This window comes from Myxine glutinosa, chromosome 5 (assembly GCF_964187855.1).
Source record: "Myxine glutinosa chromosome 5, kmMyxGlut1.1, whole genome shotgun sequence".
Classification (NCBI taxonomy): Eukaryota; Metazoa; Chordata; class Myxini; order Myxiniformes; family Myxinidae; genus Myxine; species Myxine glutinosa.
In genome coordinates, this window is record NC_136265.1 from 165,128,184 (window position 1) to 165,153,247 (window position 25,064).

At 51.8% G+C, this 25,064-nt stretch overlaps 1 protein-coding gene across 3 annotated transcripts; it reads left to right on the plus strand.

Moving 5' to 3' along the window:
- Positions 1 to 3,426: 3,426 nt before the first annotated feature.
- LOC137426791 (vitelline membrane outer layer protein 1) lies at positions 3,427 to 17,269 on the plus strand. Of its 3 annotated transcripts, XM_078779010.1 has the most exons (4): positions 3,427 to 3,734; positions 9,927 to 10,056; positions 14,158 to 14,264; positions 16,931 to 17,269. In XM_078779010.1, the coding sequence occupies exons 2-4, from the start codon at positions 9,970 to 9,972 to the stop codon at positions 17,223 to 17,225; spliced, it is 489 nt and encodes a 162-aa protein (XP_078635136.1). In that variant the 5' UTR covers positions 3,427 to 3,734; positions 9,927 to 9,969; the 3' UTR covers positions 17,226 to 17,269. The 3 variants fall into 3 exon arrangements, with proteins under 3 accessions (XP_078635136.1, XP_067971787.1, XP_067971785.1); XM_068115686.2 differs by lacking the exon at positions 3,427 to 3,734 and having other exon boundaries at positions 9,911 to 10,056; XM_068115684.2 differs by lacking the exons at positions 3,427 to 3,734; positions 9,927 to 10,056 and adding an exon at positions 13,158 to 13,455.
- Positions 17,270 to 25,064: the final 7,795 nt, after the last annotated feature.

A 25,064-nucleotide genomic window follows, 5' to 3' on the forward strand; every position in this document is an offset into this window, starting at 1 on the left:
ATAAAATGTTAATGATGATGTCATCGGCCATGTGGTTCGGCCGCCATATTTGTCCTAAATGGCCGATAAAGTAAATTCCGGCAAGTCCTCGGTCTCTGACCGATTTTTCATTTGTTTGTCTGTCTGTCTGTCTGTTTGTCTGTTTGCAGCACTGCGTCTACACCGTTGCACGGAGAATCGCCAAACTTTGCACACATAATGGTCTTGCCCTCTAATATACTGTGCCTCAATGATGACGTCATCAGTGACGTGGTTCGGCCGCCATCTTGGAAAAACCGAATAAATTTGCACCTCTATATCTCCGAAAGTACTGAACAGAAAAAATTGAGACATGGCTCATTGTAAAGAACTCTCCATGGGGAATAAAATATGTTAATGATGACGTCATATGTCACGTGGTCGGCCGCCATCTTGGAAAAACGGCAAAAATTTGCACCACTATATCTCCAAAAGTGCTGAACAGAAAAAATTGAGACATGGCTCATTGTAAAGAACTCTCCATGGGGAATAAAATATGTAAATGATGACGTCATCAGTCACGTGGTTCGGTCGCCATCTTGGAAAAACGGCAAATCGTTGCGCCACTATATCTCCAAAAGTGCTGAACAGAAAAAATTGAGACATGGCTCATTGGAAAGAACTCTCCATGGGGAATAAAATATGTTAATGATGACGTCATATGTCACGTGGTCGGCCGCCATCTTGGAAAAACGGCAAAACTTTGCACCACTATATCTCCAAAAGTGCTGAACAGAATAATTGAGACATGGCTCATTGTAAAGAACTCTCCATGGGGAATAAAATATGTTAATGATGACGTCATCAGTCACGTGGTCGGCCGCCATCTTGGAAAAACGGCAAAACTTTGCACCACAAAATCTCCAAAAGTGCTGAACAGAAAAAATTGAGACATGGCTCATTGTAAAGAACTCTCCATGGGGAATAAAATATGTTAATGATGACGCCATCGGTCACGTGGTTCGGCCGCCATCTTGGAAAAATGGGAAAACTTTGCACCACTATATCTCCAAAAGTGCAGAATGGAAAAAATTGAGACATGGCTCATTGTAAAGAACTCTCAATGGGGAATAAAATATGTTAATGATGACGTCATATGTCACGTGGTTCGGCCGCCATCTTGGAAAAACCGAAAAATTGTGCACCTCCATATCTCTGAAAGTGCTGAATAGAAAAAATTGAGACATGGCTCATTGTAAAGAACTCTCCATGGGGAATAAAATATGTTAATGATGACATCATAGGTCACGTGGTTCGGCTGCCATCTTGGAAAAACCGAAAAACGTAGCACCTCCATATCTCCAAAAGTGCTGAATAGAAAAAGTTGAGACATGGCTCATTGTAAAGAACTCTCCATGCGGAATAAAATATGTAAATGATGACGTCATCAGTCACGTGGTTCGGTCGCCATCTTGGAAAAACGGCAAAACGTTGCGCCACGATATCTCCAAAAGTGCTGAACTGAAAAAATTGAGACATGGCTCATTGTAAAGAACTCTCCATGGGGAATAAAATATGTTAATGATGACGTCATATGTCACGTGGTCGGCCGCCATCTTGGAAAAACGGCAAAACTTTGCACCACTATATCGCCAAAAGTGCTGAACAGAAAAAATTGAGACATGGCTCATTGTAAAGAACTCCACATGGGGAATAAAATATGTTAATGATGACGTCATCAGTCACGTGGTCGGCCGCCATCTTTGAAAAACGGCAAAACTTTGCACTACGAAATCTCCAAAAGTGCTGAACAGAAAAAATTGAGACATGGCTCATTGTAAAAAACTCTCCATGGGGAATAAAATATGTTAATGATGTCATATGTCACGTGGTCGGCCGCCATCTTGGAAAAACGGCAAAACTTTGCACCACTATATCTCCAAAAGTGCTGAACAGAAAAAATTGAGACATGGCTCATTGTAAAGACCTCTCCATGGGGAATAAAATATGTTAATGATGATGCCATCGGTCATGTGGTTCGGCCGCCATCTTGGAAAAACGGCAAAAACTTTGCACCACTATATCTCCAAAAGTGCAGAATGGAAAAAATTGAGACATGGCTCAATGTAAAGACCTCTCCATGGGGAATAAAATTTGTTAATGATGACATCATATGTCACGTGGTTCGGCCGCCATCTTGGAAAAACCGAAACCTCCACATCTCCGAAAGTGCTGAATAGAAAAAATTGAGACATGGCTCATTGAAAAGAACTCTCCATGGGGAATAAAATATGTTAATGATGACGTCATCGGTCACGTGGTTCGGCCGCCATATTTGTCCTAAATGGCCAATAAAAAAGTACATTCCGGCAAGTCCTCGGTCTCTGACCGATTTTTCATCTGTTTGTCTGTCCGTTTGTTTGTTTGTGAACATAATATCTCAAAAAGTTGTGGACGGATTCGGACGAAATTTGGCAGAGATGTAGCGTATGTGACGAGGACGAAATGATTAGATTTTGGTGAAGATCCGGATTCGGATCCGGCTACTAGAATTTTTAAAGTGATTCTTCGCCATTGGGAGATAGGGCCAAAACCGTCATATAGCAGGATATCTTAAAAAGTTATGGACGGATTTGGACGAAACTTGGTGTACCGGTTGGGTGTCTGTCAAGGACGATTCGATTAGATTTTGGTGAAGATCTGAATATGGATTCGGATATGAGAATTATTTGATTTCTAAAGTGGGCATCCTCCGTCGTGCGAAGTCCTTCCTTGGCACACCTGAGCTCCTCACCACATACAAGGCTTTCATCCGCCGCTCAATGGAATACTGCTCTCCCCTCTGGGCTGGTGCTCCTGCCTCACACCTAGCTCGCCTTCGCGCTGTTGAAACCAAAGCATTCAGAATCATTGGAATCTCCCGCGATGAAGCTAACTCCGAGGGCCTCTCACTCACTCACCGCAGGCAGGTTGGTGGTCTTTCCGTCTTCTACCGACTCCTCTCTGGCCTTGCCCCCCCCAGCTCTCTCTGGGCTCTGTCCCGCAAATATTCCTACAGGTCGCACAAGATCTGCCTGCAACCCTCTTTTGGTTAAACTGCCAAAATCAAGACTCTCTGCTCACCTTCACTCCTTCATTCCTCTTTTCTCCCGCCTCTGGAACAAACTCCCTCACTCTCTTCAATCCCACTCCACCCTCCAAGTCTTTAAAACAGCTGTTCACCACCATCTCTTATCTTCCCCCATCCAAAACCTTGATCTTTTCTACCCCCGCTAATTTCACCCCAATTCCCCTTTTTGAAATACCAACTTCTGTCCTGGAAGTCCTTGGTGTCCTTGTGCTTTATACTTCCCCCCCCCTTCCCATGCCTCCTCCCCCCGGGCCCTCTCCCTTCCACACATCTCCCTGCTCTCGGATGTTGTGTTTGTGTGCTTCCCCTTTTCTCCCCATCTTGTCTTCCGCTCCCTCTTTTGTGTATTTTGTTTGTCTGGTTGATTTGTTTGTGATGTAAATGTTAGCTCTTTCACGAGCCTCGATTCAGTATACAAAAAAAAAGAAAAAAAAAAGTGATTCACATTGGGAGATAGGGCCAAAACCGATACATAGCAGGATATCTCAAAAGGTTATGGACGGATTTGGACGAAACTTGTTGGACAGGTTGTGTGTGCGACAAGGAAGAATCGATTCAACATTGGTGAAGATCCAGATCCAGATCCAGCTAGAATAATTTTTTTAGTGATTCTTCATCATTGAGTGATATGGCCAACCAAGCCGAGGTATGTATGCTCTTTATTGAGTGCCATTCTAGTTTTGTTTGTTTTACCTAAAGTTGAACACATCACACACTTTTCACTGTTGTTCACACATTCTTTGCTGTTTGGTGTTATAAAAATTTTTTATTCTGGTGAATTGGAATTTTTGTGTGTGTGTGGTATCAGAATTTTTTTTTGTGTGGTATCAGAATTTGTTTGTGTGTGGTATAAATTTTTTTGTGTGTGGTATCAGAATTTTTTTGTGTGTGTGTGTGGTATCAGAATTTTTTTTTGTGTGTGTGGTATCAGAATTTGTTTGTTTGTGTGTGTGTGTTTGTGGTATCAGAATTTATTTGTGTGTGTGGTATCAATTTTTTTATGTGATATCAGAATGTTTTTGTGTGTGCGGGTTATCAGAATTTGTTTGTGTGTGTGTGTGGTATCAGAATTTGTTTGTGTGTGTGTGGTATCAGAATTTTTTTGTGTGTGGTATCAGAATTTGTTTGTGTGGTATCAATTTTTTTGTGTGTGGTATCAGAATTTGTGTGTGTGTGTGTGTGGTATCAGAATTTTTTTTTGTGTGTGTGTGTGTGTGGTATCAGAATTTTTTTTTGTGTGTGTGGTATCAATTTTTTTATGTGTGATATCAGAATGTTTTTGTGTGTGCGGGTTATCAGAATTTGTTTGTGTGTGTGTGTGTGGTATCAGAATTTGTTTGTGTGTGTGTGTGGTATCAGAATTTTTTTGTGTGTGTGGTATCAGAATTTGTTTGTTTGTGTGTGTTTGTGTGTGTGGTATCAGAATTATTTTGTGTGTGTGTGTGGTATCACAATTTTTTGTGTGTGTGTGGTATCAGAATTTTTTGTGTGTGTGTGGTATCAGAATTTTTTTTGTGTGTGTTATTTATCAATTATATCATTTATACCAATCCTTTAAATTATTTATATTTAAGTTTAGGAACAACCGATACTGTACAATTAATTAAGTGTGTGTGTGTGTGTGTGTGTGTGTGTGTGTGTGTGTGTGTGTGTGTGTGTGTGTGTGTGTGTGTGTGTGAATAAAAGAGAGAGTTAGAATTGTGAGGAACAGAAATGAAAAAACGAGATGTGTGGTATTAAAGCGCGGCGTTACGCGCGCTGCTTGTGAGCAAGGAGGAAGCGGACAAGCGGTAACATATAAACGTCTTTATTGTAAGACTACACTGTAACACTCAACTGCTCCGGGCTGGTCGCCCGGTGTATATCATGAGGCCACGCCTACCCCTCGGGCGTGGCCACCGCCCACTTGGTGCGTGGAATGATGTCACCACGCCAGTGGGCTTTTGTGTCCGCCACACGCGCCCCCCCAGAATTCCCGCGCACCTGGAGGGCCAGTTTGCGGGGCAGACGAATGACCCGGCCGAAGCGCCCCCTGGCGATCGGCGGCGTCCGGGGTGCAGGGATGCCAGGTGGGATGCCCCTGGCTGCCCCTGGGATGGGTGCAGGACCGGGGGGCGGCGTGGCGGCGGGGCTGGGCGGTGCCGGGGGTCCGCCCGCAGGAGGGCGGCCCCGACGTGGGGGTCGGGCCACTGGCGGTGGATGGTCCACATCGAGGTGGGCCGGCTTGAGGCGGTCTACCGAAACGCGGTCAGGAGTACCGCCGATGTCCAGGGTGAAGTGCTTCGCCCCGGTCTCCAGCACGCGGAAAGGGCCGTCGTACGGGGGCCGCAGTGGTGTCCGATGGGCATCGTGGCGGACGTAGACGTACTCCGCCGTGTGAAGCTCCGGGGCGACGTGCGTCGGTGGGTGCCCGTGGCATGCCGTTGGCACCGGGGCGAACCTCTGGGCGGTCTCTTGCAGAGCGGAGCGCTGCTGTGCATGGTGCCGTGGTGCCGTGGAGTCGGGGAGGAACTCGCCCGGCACCCGCAGCGGTTGCCCGAAGACCAACTGCCGTGGAGTCGGGGAGGAACTCGCCCGGCACCCGCAGCGGTTGCCCGGCACCTGCCGTGACCATGGTGCCGTGGAGTCGGGGAGGAACTCGCCCGGCACCCGCAGCGGTTGCCCGAAGACCAACTCCGCCGCGGATGCGCGCAGGTCCTCCTTGGGCGCCGTCCGGAGGCCCAGCAGGACCCAGGGGAGCCTGTCGACCCAGCCGCCGTCGCGGAGGGTGGCCCGGAGCGCGGCCTTCAATGAGCGGTGAAATCGCTCACACAGGCCGTTAGCCTGGGGGTGGTAGGCCGTGGTTCGGTGCAGCCGGACCCCGAGCCCCTGCGCAACCGCCCCCCAGAGCTCCGAGGTGAACTGGGGGCCGCGGTCGGATGAGATGTCTGAGGGGGCGCCGAACCGGGCGACCCAGGTGGCGATGAAAGCCTGCGCAACATCGGCCGCCGTTGTCGACGCCAAGGGCACGGCCTCCGGCCACCGGGTGGTGCGGTCCACCATGGTGAGGACGTAGGTGAAACCCCGCGAGGGGGGCAGAGGTCCCACCAGGTCCACGTGGACGTGGTCAAACCGGCGTTCCGGCACCGTGAACGGGGCCAACGGGGCCTGGGTGTGCCGGTGCACCTTGGCGCGCTGGCACGCGAGGCACGTCCTGGCCCAGCCGCGGACGGCCTTCCGGAGGCCATGCCAGACGAACTTGTCGGCGATCAGCCTTTGGGAGGCCCTCGCGCCCGGGTGGGACAGGCCGTGGATGGCGTCAAACACCTGGCGCTGCCAGCCCGCGGGCACGATGGGGCGAGGACGCCCGAAGGAGACGTCGCACAAGAGGGCCGCGCCCGCGCCGTCGAACGGCACCTCGGTGACGCGGAGGCCCGTGACGGCGGTCCGCAAGGCCTGGACGTCGGGGTCAGCGGCCTGGTCCGCTGCCATCCGGGCATAGTCGATGCCGAGGTGGACTGCGTGGGCGACGGCCCGGGAAAGGCAATCCGCCACCGGGTTGTCCTTCCCCGCGACGTGCTGGATGTCCGTCGTGTACTCGGACACGGCCGAGAGGTGACGCTGCTGCCGGGCCGACCACGGCTCGGTGACCTTGCCCATCGCGAAGATCAGCGGCTTGTGGTCGACGAAGGCAGTGAACGCACGGCCCTCGAGCAGATGGCGGAAGTGCCTGACCGCCAAGTGAAGTCCGAGCAACTCGCGGTCGAAGGTACTGTAACGGCGTTCGGGCGGGCGAAGCTGCCGGCTAAAGAACGCCAGCGGTTGCCAAGCTCCACGCACCCATTGCTCGTGCACCGCGCCCACCGCGTAGTCTGAGGCATCGGTGGTGAGGGCGATCGGTGCATCGGGCGCCGGGTGCGCGAGCATGGTGGCGTTAGCCAAGGCGAGCTTCGCGCCCGTGAACGCCGTGTCCATCTGCTCGGTCCAGGTAACGTCGCCTTTGCCCGGCTTACCTCGGAGTGCTTCGTGCAGGGGGCGCAGGAGCTGGGCGATACGGGGCAGGAACCGATGGTAAAAGTTCACCATGCCCAGGAACTCCTGCAGCCCTCTGATCGTGCGGGGGCGCGGAAACCCCTTCACCGCCTCCACCTTGGCCGGCAGGGTGACGGCTCCGTGCCTGGTGACACGGTGCCCCAGAAAATCGATTGTGGCGGCGCCGAACCGGCACTTTGCGGGGTTCACAATCAGGCCATGCTGGCCCAGGCGTTCGAAGAGCGTGCGGAGGTGGCGTAGGTGCTCTTCGCGGGACGCGCTGGCGACGAGGATATCGTCCAGGTAGACATAGACAAAATCCAAGTCGCGCAGGACGCTGTCCATCAGTCGCTGGAACGCCTGAGCCGCATTCTTCAGACCGAAGGGCATGCGCAGGAACTCGAAGAGTCCGAATGGCGTGATGACCGCCGTCTTCGGGACGTCCTCCGGCCTGACGGGGACCTGATGGTAGCCGCGTATGAGGTCCACCTTCGAGAAGAAGGACCTGCCCGCCAAACGGGCGGAAAAGTCCTGAATGTGGGGGACGGGGTAGCGGTCGGGAGTCGTGGCGTCATTGAGACGGCGATAGTCCCCGCACGGTCGCCATCCCCCGCCGGGCTTCGGCACGATGTGCAGCGGCGACGCCCAAGCGCTCTCTGAGCGCCGCACGATGCCGAGTCGCTCCAGGGTAGCGAACACCGCTTTTGCCACCGCCAGCTTCGTCGGCTCGAGGCGGCGTGCCCGGGCGTAGACCGGTGGCCCGACGGTGGGGATGTGATGGGCCACCCCGTGCTTGACGGCCCCCGCCGAGAAGGTGGGCCGCGTGAGGGCCGGGAAGCCGGCGAGGAGGCGGGTGAATGCGTCCGCTGCCGGAAGCGTACAGACCAACATGGCCGGAACCGAACCGTTCGGCAAGCCGCTTGGCAAGCCGCTCGTTGAGCTGGGCAACACACAAGCGAGCGAGCTGAACGTCTCGGCCTGGACAAGACGTCTGCGCTTGACGTCGACCAGGAGCCCATTAGCGCACAGGAAGTCCGCGCCAAGCAGTGCCATGGGCACGTCGGCGGTGACGAACGTCCATCGGAAAACCTGCCCTCCAAACCGCAGAGAGAGGCAGCGTTTTCCGTACGTACGGATGGGCGTCCCGTTCGCGGCAAGCAGCGCGGGGCCCCCACCCGCGGCGTGCTTGTCTGACGTGCCGGCGGGAATGACACTCACCTGCGCTCCCGTGTCGCACAGGTAACGGCGCCCGGAGAAGGTGTCCGTTATGAACAGCAGGCTGCTCGAACGGCCGGCGCTCATCGCCACTATTGAGCGCCGGCCCGGGCGTTTCCCGACCCGTTGAAGGAGCACGGCGGATGACACCGCCGAGCTTCGTGGCCGAACTTGGCGTGGAACCAGCACCAGGTGGTGGAGCTGGAGGAGCGCGGCTGGCTCTGCCAGGCCGGTGTAGTTGGCGGGTTTCCCCGCGGTGACGGTTTTCGCCGCGGCGGTGGGCGGGGCGTGGCGGCGTTCACGAGGTGCGTATCAGCATGCTGCGTATGCTGTAGAAGCTGATGCTGTGGAACATGCTGCTGAACATCAGCCTCGAGGGCCGTGACGGCCACGCCGACGCTCGCCCGCGTGTCTGAAGCGGCAAAGTACCTGTCCGCCTCGGCCGCCAATGCTCGGGGTTCCATTAGCTCGGTCCCGGCCAACGCCAGGCGGACCTGCGCTGGAAGTTGGCGCCGGAAAAGCGCCCGGAATAGCGAACCGGGGGCTTCGTCGCCCAACAGTGACAGCATATGGTCTATTCGGACCGACGGGCGCGTCTCACCGAGCTCGGGGAGATCCAGGAGGCGGTCGGCCCGTGCGTCGTCCGTGAGGCCGAACGTGGCTAGGAGTAGCCGCTTGAGTGCCTCGTACTTGTGGCCGTTCGGTGGGTGGCGAAGGACGGACACAACTCGAGCGGCCGTGCCGGGCCCGAGGGAGGCGACGACGTGGCAATAGCGCGTGTCATCGCCGGTGAGGCGCCGAAGCTGAAATTGGGCTTCGGCCTGGACGAACCAGACTTCGGCCTGAGCTTCCCAAAATTCCGGAAGTTTGACGAAGTCGGCCATGGCGATGGCGTCGCGTGTGGAAGGATCGCTCCGGCAGATCCAACGTCGAGGGTCACCAGTAAAGCGCGGCGTTACGCGCGCTGCTTGTGAGCAAGGAGGAAGCGGACAAGCGGTAACATGTAAACGTCTTTATTGTAAGAGCTCACTGTAACACTGTACTCTCCGGGCTGGGCGCCCGGTGTATATCATGAGGCCACGCCTACCCCTGGTGCGTGGCCACCGCCCACTTGGTGCGCGGAATGATGTCACCACGCCAGTGGGCTTTTGTGTCCGCCACATTATAAGCATTTTTTTGTGTGTGTGTGGTATCAGAATTTGTGTGTGTGTGTGTGTGGTATCAGAATTTTTTTGTGTGCGTGGTATCACTTTGAGGATAGGCACAGACAGGTTCAAGAGTGTGTTGTTCTCTTTTAACACAATGTGGTAACATTTCTGCAATGGATACCTTCCTGTGTGGTCACCTTTCTGCTATGCGATAACTTCTGTGCATTGCATACCTTCCTGTGTGGTTTCCTTTCTGCGATGTGCTAACTTTTGCGATGTAATAAAAAAAATTCCCCACCAATTCACTGTGAAACATTACTTTTGCTTTACCTGAAGTGGACAAAACAAAATCAGTCAAAATCCACTTTTTGCTCACTCGTTGGAGGAGAAACGTGGAATGAGATCTGAGGTTTTCTTTCTGATGTATGTTTTACTCTTAACGGAATTTCTTCTTTTCATGTAAGGTTTTGTGTGTGCCGGATCGCCGGTGTAATTCCGACCTGGAAGATGTATTTCAGAATGCCCGACATGCGTGGACATTGCTGTGCACTTTTTGGACTCGAGTTCACCTGGTCCCTCTTGCTCGACGAAAGGGTAATGCTCGAAACGTCCTCCATATCTCGCTCCCCACACACATCGTCTTTCAGTTGAATAAAATCCATTGTTTTAACAAGGCTTGGCAGTCGTAACACGTGACACGTTTTGTGAAGCCATTACAGGTAATGTACAGACTTTGTAGAGAGGTTATCCTCTTTAATGTGGTCTTGCTGTCACGAGTTTTTGCAAATCACTAACAGGTGTAGTTCTGTTCAATTTAAATTTGAAACCGTACTTCATTCTTTTGTTTGTCAGTACTTTATATCTGCAAGTTAAAGGATATTTACTCAATTGCATTTATTTATGTTTACCTTTACAAAGAGTTCCATGGCATGACAAAAGTTTACAAAGCAAGACCTTTCATTTTGTACATACTATGATGAATTTGGGTAGAGTGATATATAGAGCCAGGTAGATCTGAATAGGTATCATGCTTCGTCTGTCGCGATAGGGAATCTACATTGTAATAAGCTCTGTGTGTAGCCCGGATGTCAGTCATAAGTCGTATTTGTGTCCCCGCCGCGAGGAGGGCAGGGCATGCTAATTAGTACAGGGATTATGGGTAATATTCCTTTGTTTGTCGTTCCCCCTGTCGCCAAACCTGTGTCCCTTATGGCAACACATTCTCACATAGACACATAGATAGGTCCTTAGTGCACACATTCAATAATTCCCCTCCCTTACAACAACGACTTGGAAGAAAACAGGCAGGAAGCCAGATCGGGGCACCGCCGCATGGGCCGCAGCCAGCCACACCACCAGCTTGCCTAGCAACGAGCCTCGTGGCAGGCTATAGCCATGCCCAGGAGGACTGTGATTGGTCTGTGGAAGGGACAGAAAACTGCCCCGTGATTGGAGGGAAAGGAAGGACTGGTGGTTGGCCACGAGGGTGACGTGACATGGTGGGCGGGAAGCACTCGGCCAATGGGAGGAAGCCAGCGGAGTGGGAAGATTCTGGAAGACGAGGGTCACCGCGCTGGTTGGAGGGGATAAAGAACTGACGTCACAGGGCGAGTGATAAAACTGCTGACTCGCCGGCGTTTCACTCTCTTCCCTCCTCCCGCACTCTTCCCTGGCCCTTTCCGTTCCTGTCTCTCTCTGTGCTTCCCTGAAGTTCTGTTCGTGCCTCGTGTTGGAGATCGGCTTCGTGTTGGAGATCGGCTTCGTGTGGAGATTGCTAGCCCTGCGTTGGACCTTTGGTGCTTTTGGTTCGTCGTGGTGCTTGGTGCTTTTTGGTGCTTTCGGTGCTGCGAGCGGACGGGACCTCGGGTGCGACTGTCGAGGAGCTTGCAGCGAGGCGCTCGGTGAGGCCCGACGGCATGCGAACAGGCGTGCATCGAGGCCTGTTTCCCGCCGACATCGAAGCCGCGGCGGGCTTGCGCGCTTGGAGCCGACGATTCCTTGACTGCAGACTACAGACAGTTAAGACACACCACATTTCACAAATACACGCCATAACGTTTTATTTTCCTTAATTCATTTTCCTTTGTCTCGTATCCGAAGTGTGAGTGGGGATGTCCCGATTAGGACATTTTATTACCGGCGCGTATTTTCCTGTCCCGCGATTCCTTGTAAATAAATCCTTGTATTATTTTCTGTATATACTTGAACGCAGTTTTCCGTGTGATTTATTTAATTTGCAGCGGCATTGGAGACGGCCCGAGAACAGGTAAGACTGCAGGGGTCTCGCGCCGCCCCTCCACCCCGTGCAAAAATTTGTATAGCTTTCTGTCTTCGAGTCCGCCATTGAGTTTTCGCCTCGAGAGCTAAGGCCTTCGCGATCGGCTTCCATGACCGCCTGATTTTCATCAAAGGCGGCCACACGACAATACACAACACTTCTGCAGTTGTATGTATTGTTGGGAAATGACGAATAGGGGTTAACATTGCTTAGCATCGTTTAGCTATCTCTGTTTTCAATGTATTTGTGATTAATTAGATATGCATCACTTTTAGTAGTCATACGTCATCCACCCTCACTAATGATTGTGTCTGAAACCACCATCTCTTTAAAACCATATTTCATGTTCTACCCCTTAATCTGTGTTATATATTATTTTTTAGCATCTGTATAGGTAAGACATGAAGTGCGATTCTGAGTGGGAAACCATGCTCCAGCTGGCTCAAGAAAGTGGGAGGACTCCCATGCTCCAGCCGGCTCAAGAAAGGGGGAGGACCCCCATGCTCCAGCCGGCTCAAGAAAGGGGTAGGACTCCCATGCTCCAGCCGGCTCAAGAAAGGGGGAGGACTCCCATGCTCCAGCTGGCTCAAGAAAAGGGGAGGACTCCCATGCTCCAGCTAGCTCAAGAAAGGGGTAGGACTCCCATGTTACAGCTCCCATGCCCGACTTGCAAGAAAGGGCTCAAGAAAGGGGGAGGACTCACATGTTCCAGCTCCCATTCCCGACTTGCAAGAAAGGGGGAGGACTCCCATGCTCCAGCCGGCTCAAGAAAGGGGGAGGACTCCCATGCTCCAGCCGGCTAAAGAAAGGGGGAGGACTCCCATGCTCCAGCTGGCTCAAGAAAAGGGGAGGACTCCCATGCTCCAGCCAGCTCAAGAAAGGGGTAGGACTCTCATGTTACAGCTCCCATGCCCGACTTGCAAGAAAGGGCTCAAGAAAGGGGGAGGACTCCCATGTTCCAGCTCCCATGCCCGACTTGCAAGAAAGGGGGAGGACTCCCATGCTCCAGCCGGCTCAAGAAAGGGGAGGACTCCCATGCTCCAGCCGGCTAAAGAAAGGGGGAGGACTCCCATGCTCCAGCCGGCTCAAGAAAGGGGGAGGACCCCCATGCTCCCGCCGGCTCAAGAAAGGGGGAGGACCCCCATGCTCCAGCTGGCTCAAGAAAGGGGGAGGACTCCCATGCTCCAGCCGGCTCAAGAAAGGGGGAGGACCCCCATGCTCCCGCTGGCTCAAGAAAGGGGGAGGACCCCCATGCTCCAGCTGGCTCAAGAAAGGGGGAGGACTCCCATGCTCCAGCCGGCTCAAGAAAGGAGGAGGACTCCTGCGGGCTACTGGTGAGTGGGAGGGGAGGGGTGGAGTATGTCAAGGCGTGAGGTGGGGGACAGGGACGTTAAAGGTTGTGCGGCTGGGGAGAAATTGAGAGATACCTGTGATCGACCTTCCGAAAGGTTGCGTCTCTAGTCTGCGGAGCACCATCATTTCTTCTTCCCGACCCCACTCCAGCCTCTTCACCAAAGATGGCCACGAGTTCCTATTCTGCGTCTTTGCTGCTGCTTCTTTCTTTCGGGCTATTGTGCGATGCCCAAACACTGGTGATAGCCCATCGTCGCCGTAGAATAGGCATGATTTCGGTCGACAATGGTGGCAAATGGGGCACTTGGCGATCTGATGACAGGTGTCCATTTGGTTCAAAGGCCAAAGGGTTCATGCTCAAGGTATCTTTTCTTGTCTTATTCCTCTGAGGCTCGACATATTTGTCACGTTTATAGGTTCGTATAGTATAGTTATAGGGGTCACGTTAGTTTATTTAGCCTCGTCGTGGAATTGTATGAATGGGAGAAAAACGATGAAGGAAATTATGAACAAGTCGGTTTAAAATAATGAAAAATCGTGTCCCTTTACTGCAGATTGGGCTGGCAGGATGGCCTAGAGGTACACACACTCACATCTAACTGTGTAGCCTGGGTACGAATCCCTACCTAGCTATAAACTGTCATCCTGGTGTTTTACAGGTAAGGTGATTCATCAATGTGTGCGACGTCCCTCGGATGGACGTTAAACGGGCGTCCTGTCTCTTGGCGTTCGTTTAAACCTCTTAAATTAAATGCTACAGGTCCTTCAAAACCAACTTCAACCTGGTAGCTGTAACTTCACAGCAATAAACCTCGGTGTGAGCAAACTGCACCTTGGCAAGTTCATCGCTTTAATTTATTTAATTAAAGTTTTATTTTTGTATGAATCTAATAATCATCGTGGATGCAGTTTGTGCATAAATGAAGTGCAGGACAAAGATATTAGCAGACTGTATTTTTACATGTAATGCCAGGACATGAGAAGACAATGGACAATGGACAAATGCAAATGGTATATGGGATTATGCAGATGTGGGACCTTATTGTCATTCCTTATTTTACCAGGTGGAGTCAAATCAAGGTGTTGGTGATGACACTGCTGTAAATGGTATCACCTTGATCTGCACATCACAAGGGAATCGGTATATCAACATCATGTCAGATTATGGAAAGTACGTACAGTTTTTCAAACTTCTTGGTGCTTTTGGTGGTTGGAGAGGAGTGGGGGGTGTCTTGATCTTGCTTTTGGTGGTTGGGGAGTTTGGGAGGGGGGGCTTTTGGTGGTTGGGGGGGGGGCAGGGGATCTTGTTGGGGTGGTTGGGGGGGGGGTCTTGGTCTTGCTTTTGGTGGTTGGGGAGTTTGGGAGGGGCTCTTGGTGGTTTGGGGAGGGGGCATAAAATACTAGAGTTCGGCGAACTTAACAATAGGCGCCATATTGTTATCCATCTGTTCACGTGCGGGTAGCGTCAATTCTTACAGACCTTTGACTTTAGACCCTCAGACCCTCAACATTTTGGTCCCCTTTGGCCCTCAGAGCTTTAACTTTAGACCCTTATTGAAAGACCCCTTTAGACCATTTAACCCCTCACTACTCGAAGACACTTTACACCATTTAACGCCTCAGGACCCTTAATACACCTTAAGCCCTCAAGAGCCTATTAGACCCTCAAGATCCTTGAGACTTTAACCTCTCAAGACCCTTAAGACACTTTAACCCACCCATCAAGACCATTAAAACCCCATTAGATCCTCAAGACACTTCATACCTTTTAACCCCTGAAGACTCCCAACCCCCCCCCCCCCCCCCCAAGACACTTTAGACCTTCAAGACCCCATGAGATCATCAAGACCCTTAAGACACTTTAGACCCTAAATACTCTTTAGACCCTAAATACCCTTTAGATCCTCAAGACCCCATTTGACCATCAAGATCACATTCGACCCTCAAGACCCCATTACATCCTCAATACCCTTTACTGTGAGCCTAGCTTTTTAATAACGTAGGATGAACTCTTTGAAAGCACCAGGTATGCCAAGTCACAGACAAGGTTTATTGTCCCACGTCGCACCGCGGAGCGAAAGGGGGACTATGGTTTTCCCCTCCGTCCGTGCGTGTGTGCATGCGTGCGTTGACCCTTGTGAGCGGAATATCTTGAAAAAGAAATGAACTACTAACTTCTAATCCGGTGTGGGTGTATCTACGCATAAGGAAGAACGCTGTTTAAAATTGTGTCGCCACGTCAAAAAACAAGATGGCCACCGCCATGTATGTCTGACCCTTGTGAGCGGAATATCTTGAAAAATAAGCGAAGTACTAACTTCTAATCTGGTGTGTGGGTGTATCTACGCATAAGGAAGAACGCTGTTTAAAATTGTGTCGCCACGTCAAAAAACAAGATGGCCGCCTTGCGTCTTCCACTTTGTCAACTCACATCACTTCACCGACGGGGGACCTAGGCGTAACCCTTGTTATAACTCATCTTTCCTCTACTATGAGAAAACATCCCCATAACACGTCACGTTTCGTGACGTTCCATGGTTTTCTATCGCAGTAATATTGCTTTCATGCATGCAATGTATGATCTACGCATGATTCTCTGGTCCCATATATGTAATACGTAATGTTACATGACATATGCATGTCGACACGTACAGATTATTTTATTATTTGGACCACAACAAGAATTACACATTCATAACAGAACAGATTGTCCATTATAAGATAATATTATCATAATATTGGATGTCACGTGGTACAACTTCAAATCGATCGTGTGTTTGAACTGCTTGGGTGGGATGAGAAGTCAAAACAAATAAGTAAATACTTTAAATGGTAATTAATCTGCCTGAGAGAAAGGGAATCTTTAAAAGGGAATCCATTTCTCTCACCAGAGTTATTTACTTCTTATTTGTCTCCTGATTCTATAATACTTATCGCATTATAACAGCAACAGAATTATTCTCAACACCGCACACAACCGAGTCGTTGTTGGGTCTCCATTCCACGCGACAAACTTTTACTTTCCCACATTTTCCTCCTTTCTGGATCACGAGGATATAAAGATGCATTTTCCTTCCTCTGTCTGATCGATCAGAGCCGCCCCATGCTGAACAGCACGACATCTCTTACACCCCAAAACCGACTTCAGAATGAAAAATGATGACGAGATGTAAATATCACAGAGTCCACAAAGATGCACACAATTTAGCGCTTCGCACAGTGAAGGTGAATAACAACATGGCGCCTTGCGGTCATGTGATCACGTATCCTCCAATCACGATTGTTTTCGCTCAAACCGAGTTCGCAGAACTCTGGTGTTCTACGGCTCTAGGTGGGGGTGAGGAAGGACTCAGAGTGGGTGGGGGGAGGTGGGGGAGGGGGGGAAGTGGAGGGAGGAGAGATAAGGAGGATTGGGGGTTATGCACCATCTTTGGACTGCTCACCTGCTGCTCATTTCATGTCTACACATATGGATGAAGATCAATGAATGCATCATTTATGATGTAAATGCATCCTTAACAGATTAATCAAACAACTTCATCCTGCTTGTTGAATCATTCTTTACTGGGGCATGCACATGCACACTGTTTATAATGCCCATGTATATTATGGCAGAAATTGCTGGTGGTGCAGCTGTACCACTGATGCAGTGCCCCCTGTAGGTTTGAGCACGAATTTGTAATTTGTTCAGGATGCCGGGGATAACTCGCGTCCTCTTCACGAAGGACACCGCGGGATCTATAACGCTAAAAGATGGGCTCCCAACTATAAATTGATAGTGATTTATTAACAATTGGAACAACACGACATTGTCCTTGTATCCTGTGTGTCGGACAGGTGGGGTTGCTGGACATTGCCTCTATGGTGTCCATATGGTCACTTGTCGGCATTCCGACTGCAGGTCAAATCCTCACAAGGTGCTGGAGATGACTCGGCTGTAAACAACATCGACTTCAAATGCTCACACGGATCTATGCTTACGGGACAGGGCTTGAGCTATGGTACACATGGGTCTTGGAGTAATGATTGTGGGAAAAATGCTATCTGTGGTCTGCGCACTAAAATAGAAAAATCAGTTGGCGCCAGAGATGACACAGCACTTAATGATGTCCAGTTTTACTGCTGTGAATGAATTATGGTGTGAAGAAGAAAGAATAAAGTTTACTGGAAATAATATTTTAATGCTGCAAGTCTGATGTAAAGACAAATGGACAACATAGTGTGTACTGCATTCCTTTTAATGGGACACAATCATGAAATTTTTTTGAAGATATATGTTGAAGAGGATGAAGAAGATTCCTGATCCATTAGCAACAAAAAAAATGTTTGGGAGAATAATAAGCTCAATAATCGTGTTTTAAAATCGGATATTTTCACTTCCCTTATGCAAATGTCACGGGTGCACAACTCAACTGACGGACGCGCAAATGTGCGTTTCATTGCAAGTTATTCTCGCGTTCAAGATACCGATGTGCCAAGCATTTAACTGTTCGAATCGTTGAGAAATTTGCCCACAGAACTCATGTCGTTTTTTTTGCATCCCTGACCCACGAAAAGGTCATTAACGATAGTGTGGTTTGTGGTTGAAAAACCAAAGAACAACCAAATTCAGCATCAAAACGTATGTTCATTCAAAATGTCGTGGTGTTTGCTAAGACCACTTCAAGCCATCAGGTTCGTCTTTGATCAACAGGTTCACTACCTGGGAAAAAGCCTCGGAATTTTTTTTTTTTTTTTTTTTTTTGGATACTGAATCGAGGCTCGTGAAAGAGCTAACATTTATTTCACAAACAAATCAACCAGACAAACAAAATATACAAAAAGAGGGAGCGGAAGACAAGATGAGGAGAGAAGGGGAAGCACACAACCACAACATTTGAGAGCAGGGAGAAGTGTGGGAGGGAGAGGGCTTGGGGGCAGGAGGCGTGGGAAGGGGAGGGGGGGGGGAGGGGGAGAGGTATAAAACACAAGGGGACCGAAATTAGACGATGCCGTACCGACACAAATCCTACACAGTTCCCCCATCAGGACCCGCTATGGTTCGGAGACACGTTTAAATATTAATGCTCAAATACAAAGACAGGTAAGATATTGTTGCGGATTCGGGGTTCGGCACTCCCGTTACCAAGGGGGGGGGGTTAATCTCCTTGTCTTTTGAGCTGGCCGTTCCCCCAACTCTAGAAGTTATAACGCTCCTTCCGGTCGGGAGTAGCCAGGGTGATTGGTCAATGAAGTCCCAAATACCTGAGTGCTACCCCTGGCCGTGAAGCAGGGAGATAACTCCTGCTCGGACCGTGGACAAGATGGAATTTGCCGAGCGGTTAGCAATCCGAAGCCCGAGCCGTTAGCGGTTGACTAACCCGATCCTGAGCGATTGCTGAAATCGTGCCACGTATATTCAATTGTGAAAAGACTGAGACGATCAGACAGAAGAAACCAAAGTAAGGAAGAACACAGGAATTTATTACCACAATAATTAAAGAGGAAACGGAAGGGTAAATGTACAAGGGAAGAAGAAGAAGCAGACACCGGGCAGCCTTAAACAGTCTTAATTATCACGCCCAGGACATCACAAACAGACTTACACGAAAGGAGTAATGGTGGCAGGGAAGGAAGGTTCAAGCAGATGGACAGCGTGGGCTCGGCTCCGATCCACGCTGCACCCCGGTCCACGCTTCAGTTCCGCGGCGAACCCCGGCACGCAGCGCTGTTCGCAGGTTGTTGAACGCGAGCGGACCTTATCTATTGGGGTTCATATATCGGGGAGGGAGGCTCTCAACGTTCCTGACGTGCTGATGTTCGGCAGAAGTCCCAGCTGGAAGTTGTTCGTGCACGCAGTTCTCTCAAGCCAGCTCTCTCTCTCTCTCTCTCGCTCCCATCTTAGAAGTAGTCCGTCGCGGTGCTTATATCTCGTGCTCTCATATCAAGCCGTGCACTTTTAGACACACCCACCGGTGAGCTCGCCTCGACCCTGGTAGGTCGCGAGGGCTCACTGACTCCTCCCTTGGTGACACGTTGACGGGGCCACGCCTTTGTTCTTGGCGCTCCCCCCCCCCCCCCTTCTTCTCCAGCTTGACCGCGTGCGTAATGGCGTTTTGAGCCAGGCAGCGAACGCTGCTGGGCGAGCAGAGGCGCGTACCACAATTTGGAGAGAGTCAAGCCGCAAAATGAATGGGAATTGACTGGGATTGAAAAGGACCTATGTTATTTGATTAATGCAACGCAGATTCAAACTATTGGAAACAGAGCCTTACCTAAAACACAGACTAAGGAAATAACTGAAAGGTTCCTATGGTGTCCTACGTGTTGCTTGTGGACTAACTATGGGTGCAACCTTTTTAAATGAAGAGGATTATTTACAAGAATTATTATTTACAAGTGCTGGTTCTAAAAACCGTAACAATATTTTATTTTAACTACTGTATTTTTACAATGTATTTCAACCTGCAAGGAGCAACAGGTCGAATAGTGAGACCACAGCAATGAGAGGCTGTGAAGCAGCTGAGCTTGAAGGCTAAGCCTTAGCGGCATGCGTTTGCAGGCCGCTCCTGCAGGACCTGTTGGCTGTCGCCATGCTGCGGGCCAGTTTATGCAGAACAACAACATTATAGAAGACTGCGCAGTGCAGGCTTCACGAAGGCAACAACACATCATCTAAGATCTGAGGGATCACTGGCTCGCTCCTGGGAGATCGATGAGCTATCTTACGAAAATGCAAACCACCCTCAGGGCATGACAAACGAAGCCATAATGATCCACGACCAATAATAGACGTGAGGGCACTTCAATAAACTGATATATTCCCATTTGCTGGTCGGGTTTAAGTGATCTATGGACTCATTATTATGGGCCTATGGATTCAATACAGGCGCAGTGAACCAATATAGCAATTTGTGGCAAACAGGACGACTAATTGGTCTGTCAGCGAAGCGACAGGTAGGCTCTGCTAGTATTCTCATAATATAGATGACTACTTGAGGGCTAGCTCTGAGCTTGACTCACATGGGCTCAGTGTGAAGTGGTGGTGGAGCCAATCCCCACTTATTGAATATTGTATTTTAATCTTGTTTATTTGTTTATTTGTGGCGGCAGGAAGGGCATCCGGCCATAAAACATTGCTTCAAAAAGGGGCCAAGGTGCCCGAAAAAGGCCAACCCCCGAATTGCGGGGAAAATGGCCTCTAAAGGTGGTTCAATCTTGTTTATTTGTACAATTTGGTTGCATCGGCACTTCCACACCTGCACGCAACTGCAGTGTGATAATCTTCATCCTGATGAAGCAACACTTGGAAGGAAGGAAGGAAATAAAATACACTCAATCTGGGTCTGTCACATAGCAGGAGGAGGGAGCAGGGGTGTTCCATTACCAATAAGCTTGTGGCGTGCTCGCCAAGTGGCTTAAGCACTCAAGCAAGCACTCCAACAAAACGGTTGATAAGGAACGGCTGGCTTGCCAAGCCATTAGTGATTTGTACTTATGAAGATCAGGCATCTGATGATGAGCACCTGGAGTTCACTTGTCCCATTGTTGCTTTACACATTGTATCCTTCCATTAATTGTTCTTTTAAATCGATTTATTTTGCCTTCCTCACTCCGGTAATTTCTGCCACGGAGTACCGAGGTGTGACTGCGGAAGCCTTCACATCAACCCGACTGCTTAATTATTTTCGTTGTATTCAATAAAATTACAATTTTGGGAATTTTTGAATCTTTTCTTCACTCAATATAATTATTGGAACAGTCAAAAAAGTTAAGTTTAATGCTTTGGAAATATGTAGGAGGAAGTACAGCTCTGCTTAAAGCTTAGTTATCTCTATCTATCTATAATTCCAGTAATCTCTGTGTGTGTGTGTGTCTGTGTGTGTGTGTGTTTGTCTGTGACCGCTGTTTCTCGACAACCACGGGTCCGATATACTTGAAACTTGCCAGGTATATTGCTGGGGACCTGAGGATGTGCCTTTTCAAGGTTTCATATTAATCGGAGAAGTAGTTACCGAGCTATGGCGATTTATTTACCAACCGTTCGCTTTGGCTCTGCGAATGAACCAAACCATTTCATGTAAATAGAGGGGGGGGGGGGTTCTACCGTACTCGCAAGCCGTTCGCTTTGGCTTTGCGAATGGACCAAACCATTTCATGTAAATAGAGGGGGGGGGGTTCTGTGGCCAGCCAATCACAGAACACGTTGTTGCGTAGGCGTGGCCGATGTGAATTCGAGGCGTAGCGGGCGCCATTTGGAGGAGCTGGGAGGACTCAGTCGTGATAGAGTGAGCCTGAGTGAGTATATCAAGACAAGAACAAGATCTAGAAGGAGGTATGTACGGTGCGATTCATATAATATATTGTTTAGTTATCGTCGATGAGGAATTTGGGGTCGGAATGGGTGATCGGCCTGGGTGACTGGGTCTCGACTAGATGCTGGGCCGCACCAAGGAACGGGCACCCACGTACGGGCACGTCCTAGTATATATAAAGGAGGAGTGTGTGTGTGTGTGTGTGTGTGTGTGTGTGTGTCTGGATGTCCGCTTATAACTCAACAACTACACATCGGAGAAAAGTTTTAGACACAGATTCGGAATCAGCATAAAATCCCGGTGGTTTTAGGCTACGTTTTATTTTAATATCAATGGTTTAAAAAAACCGCGCCAGCTGCAATTCCATGGTGTAGTTTGTGGCGGCGCTAGACGTTCGGGGTGTATTGCAATGGTTTGTCGGGTTTGGCTGTGGGTCCAGAATAGCTCCCATTTCCTTATGTTCTTCCACTTTTATTTTGATTCTTCTGTTACAACGCCTTCCTTATCTACCTTATATCCCCCCGATGAGGCCTCTACATAATTTAATGCGGCAGAATTTCGTGCATTTTGAGTGAAAGAAGTGACGAAGTTGTAGGAGGAAGAAGAGGCGCGGTTACTGTGGAGGCCTCGATTGTGAGTGGAAATGGCGGGAATTGCGTTTGTATCGCAAAGTAAAGGATCTGCATTCATTTCTGAACTTGCATTGGTGGATTGTTATACATCTGCATTATTTTTCATAAAAAAATCTTTATGTTGAACTTTAAGGCTCCAAGCACGGACTATATATATAGCCCTCATTGAGGTAAAAATAAAAGTAAAAAGCCTGCTATCGCTTGCCAAGCTAGCCGTTCCCCCCTCCCCCTCCCCCTCCACTCCCCTTGGCACACAAATCATTTTGAACTAAAGGGCACTCGGTGTAATGCATACCTCAGCCATTGGCAACACAACATTCAAACCTTTTACTTCACACACCTTTAAGTATACAGGTATATTAAAGCGCGGCGTTATGCGCGCTGCTTGCGAGCAAGGAGGAAGCGGACAAGCGGTAACTTATAAGCGTCTTTATTTCAGGAGCTCACTGTAACACTGGCGCGCTCCGGGCTGCGCGCCCGGTGTATATCATGAGGCCACGCCTACCCCTCGGGCGTGGCCACCGCCCACTTGGTGCGCGGAATGATGTCACCACGCCAGTGGGCTTCTGTGTCCGCCACACGCGCCCCCCCAGAATTCCCGCGCACCTGGAGGGCCAGTTTGCGGGGCAGACGAATGACCCGGGCGAAGTGCCCCCTGGCGATCGGCGGCGTCCGGGGTGCAGGGATGCCAGGTGGGATGCCCCTGGGATGGGTGCAGGACCGGGGGGCAGCGTGGCGGCGTGGCTGGGCGGTGCCGGGGGTACGCCCGCAAGGGGGCGGCCCCGACGTGGGGGTCGGGCCACTGGCGGTGGATGGTCCACGTCGAGGTGGGCCGGCTTGAGGCGGTCTACCGAAACGCGGTCAGGAGTACTGCCGATGTCCAGGGTGAAGTGCTTCGCCCCGGTCTCCAGCACGCGGAAAGGCCCGTCGTACGGGGGCCGCAGTGGTGTCTGGTGGGCATCGTGGCGGACGAAGACGTACTCCGCCGTGCGAAGCTCCGGGGCGACGTGCGTCGGTGGGTGCCCGTGGCATGCCGTTGGCACCGGGGCGAACCTCTGGGCGGTCTCTTGCAGAGCGGAGCGCTGCTGTGCCGCGGACCATGGTGCCGTGGAGTCAGGGAGGAACTCGCCCGGCACCCGCAGCGGTTGCCCGAAGACCAACTCCGCCGCGGATGCGCGCAGGTCCTCCTTGGGCGCCGTCCGGAGGCCCAGCAGGACCCAGGGGAGCCTGTCGACCCAGCCGCCGTCGCGGAGGGTGGCCCGGAGCGCAGCCTTCAATGAGCGGTGAAATCGCTCACACAGGCCGTTAGCCTGGGGGTGGTAGGCCGTGGTTCGGTGCAGCCGGACCCCGAGCCCCTGCGCGACCGCCCCCCAGAGCTCCGAGGTGAACTGGGGGCCGCGGTCGGACGAGATGTCTGAGGGGGCGCCGAACCGGGCGACCCAGCTGGCGATGAAAGCCTGCGCGACATCGGCCGCCGTTGTCGACGCCAAGGGCACGGCCTCCGGCCACCGGGTGGTGCGGTCCACCATGGTGAGGACGTAGGTGAAACCCCACGAGGGGGGCAGAGGTCCCACCAGGTCCACGTGGACGTGGTCAAACCGGCGTTCCGGCACCGTGAACGGGGCAACGGGGCCTGGGTGTGCCGGTGCACCTTGGCGCGCTGGCACGCGAGGCACGTCCTGGCCCAGCCGCGGACGGCCTTCCGGAGGCCATGCCAGACGAACTTGTCGGCGATCAGCCTTTGGGAGGCCCTCGCGCCCGGGTGGGACAGGCCGTGGATGGCGTCAAACACCTGGCACTGCCAGCCCGCGGGCACGATGGGGCAAGGACGCCCGAGGGAGACGTCGCACAAGAGGGCCGCGCCCGCGCCGTCGAACGCCACCTCGGTGACGCGGAGGCCCGTGACGGCGGTCCGCAAGGCCTGGACGTCGGGGTCAGCGGCCTGGTCCGCTGCCATCCGGGCATAGTCGATGCCGAGGTGGACTGCGTGGGCGACGGCCCGGGAAAGGCAATCTGCCACCGGGTTGTCCTTCACCGCGACGTGCTGGATGTCCGTCGTGTACTCGGACACGGCCGAGAGATGACGCTGCTGCCGGGCCGACCACGGCTCGGTGACCTTGCCCATCGCGAAGATCAGCGGCTTGTGGTCGACGAAAGCCGTGAACGGGCGGCCCTCCAGGAGGTGTCGGAAATGGCGAACGGCCAGGAATAGACCGAGCAGCTCGCGGTCGAACGTGCTGTATTTTAACTCGTTCGGCCGGAGTTGCCGGCTGAAAAAAGCGAGTGGCTGCCAAACCCCGTCCACCCATTGTTCATGGACGGCGCCCACCGCGTAGTTGGAGGCGTCCGTAGTGAGGGCGATGGGCGCGTTGAGCACCGGGTGAGCCAGCAGCGTTGCGTCGGCAAGGGCCCATTTTGCGCTCGCGAAGGCCACGTCCATGGCCGCGGACCAAACGATGTCATGCTTGGCCGGTTTGCCCCGGAGGGCCTCGTAAAGGGGCCGCATGAGCTGAGCAGCGCGGGGCACGAATCGGTGATAAAAATTCACCATGCCGAGGAACTCGGCATCCGTCGGGAGGGCGCACGCCAGTTCGGTCGGCGCGGAGCTGCTCATCGTGCACGCCAGGGAGCTGAAGGTCTCGGCGTTGACAAGGCGACGTCATTTGACGTCGACCAGCAGCCCGTGCGCGCAGAGGAAGTCGGCGCCCAGCAAAGCCATGGGGACGCAGGCGGTCACAAAGGTCCACTGAAAGCGCTGGCTGCCGAAGCAGAGGGTGACGTCGCGCGGGCCGAAAGTGCGTATGGCTGAGCCATTAGCAGCGACCAAAGAGGGGCCGCAAACGGCGTCCCGCCTGTCCTGCTCGGAGGCGGGTATGACGCTCAGTTGGGCGCCGGTGTCACAAAGGAAACGCCGCCCGGACGGTTTGTCCCGAATAAAAAGCATGTTGCCCGAGTGGCCGGCGCTCATGGCAGGGAATGAACGCCGGCCCGGCCGTTTCCCGACTTGCCGAAAGTGCACGGGGGTCGGCACGTCCGAGCCTTGTG

Bases quoted from the DNA above. Each gene is read 5' to 3' on its own strand.
- LOC137426791 (XM_068115684.2), top strand. From the start codon at position 13,258: ATGGCCACGAGTTCCTATTCTGCGTCTTTGCTGCTGCTTCTTTCTTTC. The intron at 13,456-14,157 runs GTATCTTTTCTT...TTATTTTACCAG, and splicing joins CCAAAGGGTTCATGCTCAAG to GTGGAGTCAAATCAAGGTGT. The intron at 14,265-16,930 runs GTACGTACAGTT...TGTGTCGGACAG, and splicing joins ATCATGTCAGATTATGGAAA to GTGGGGTTGCTGGACATTGC.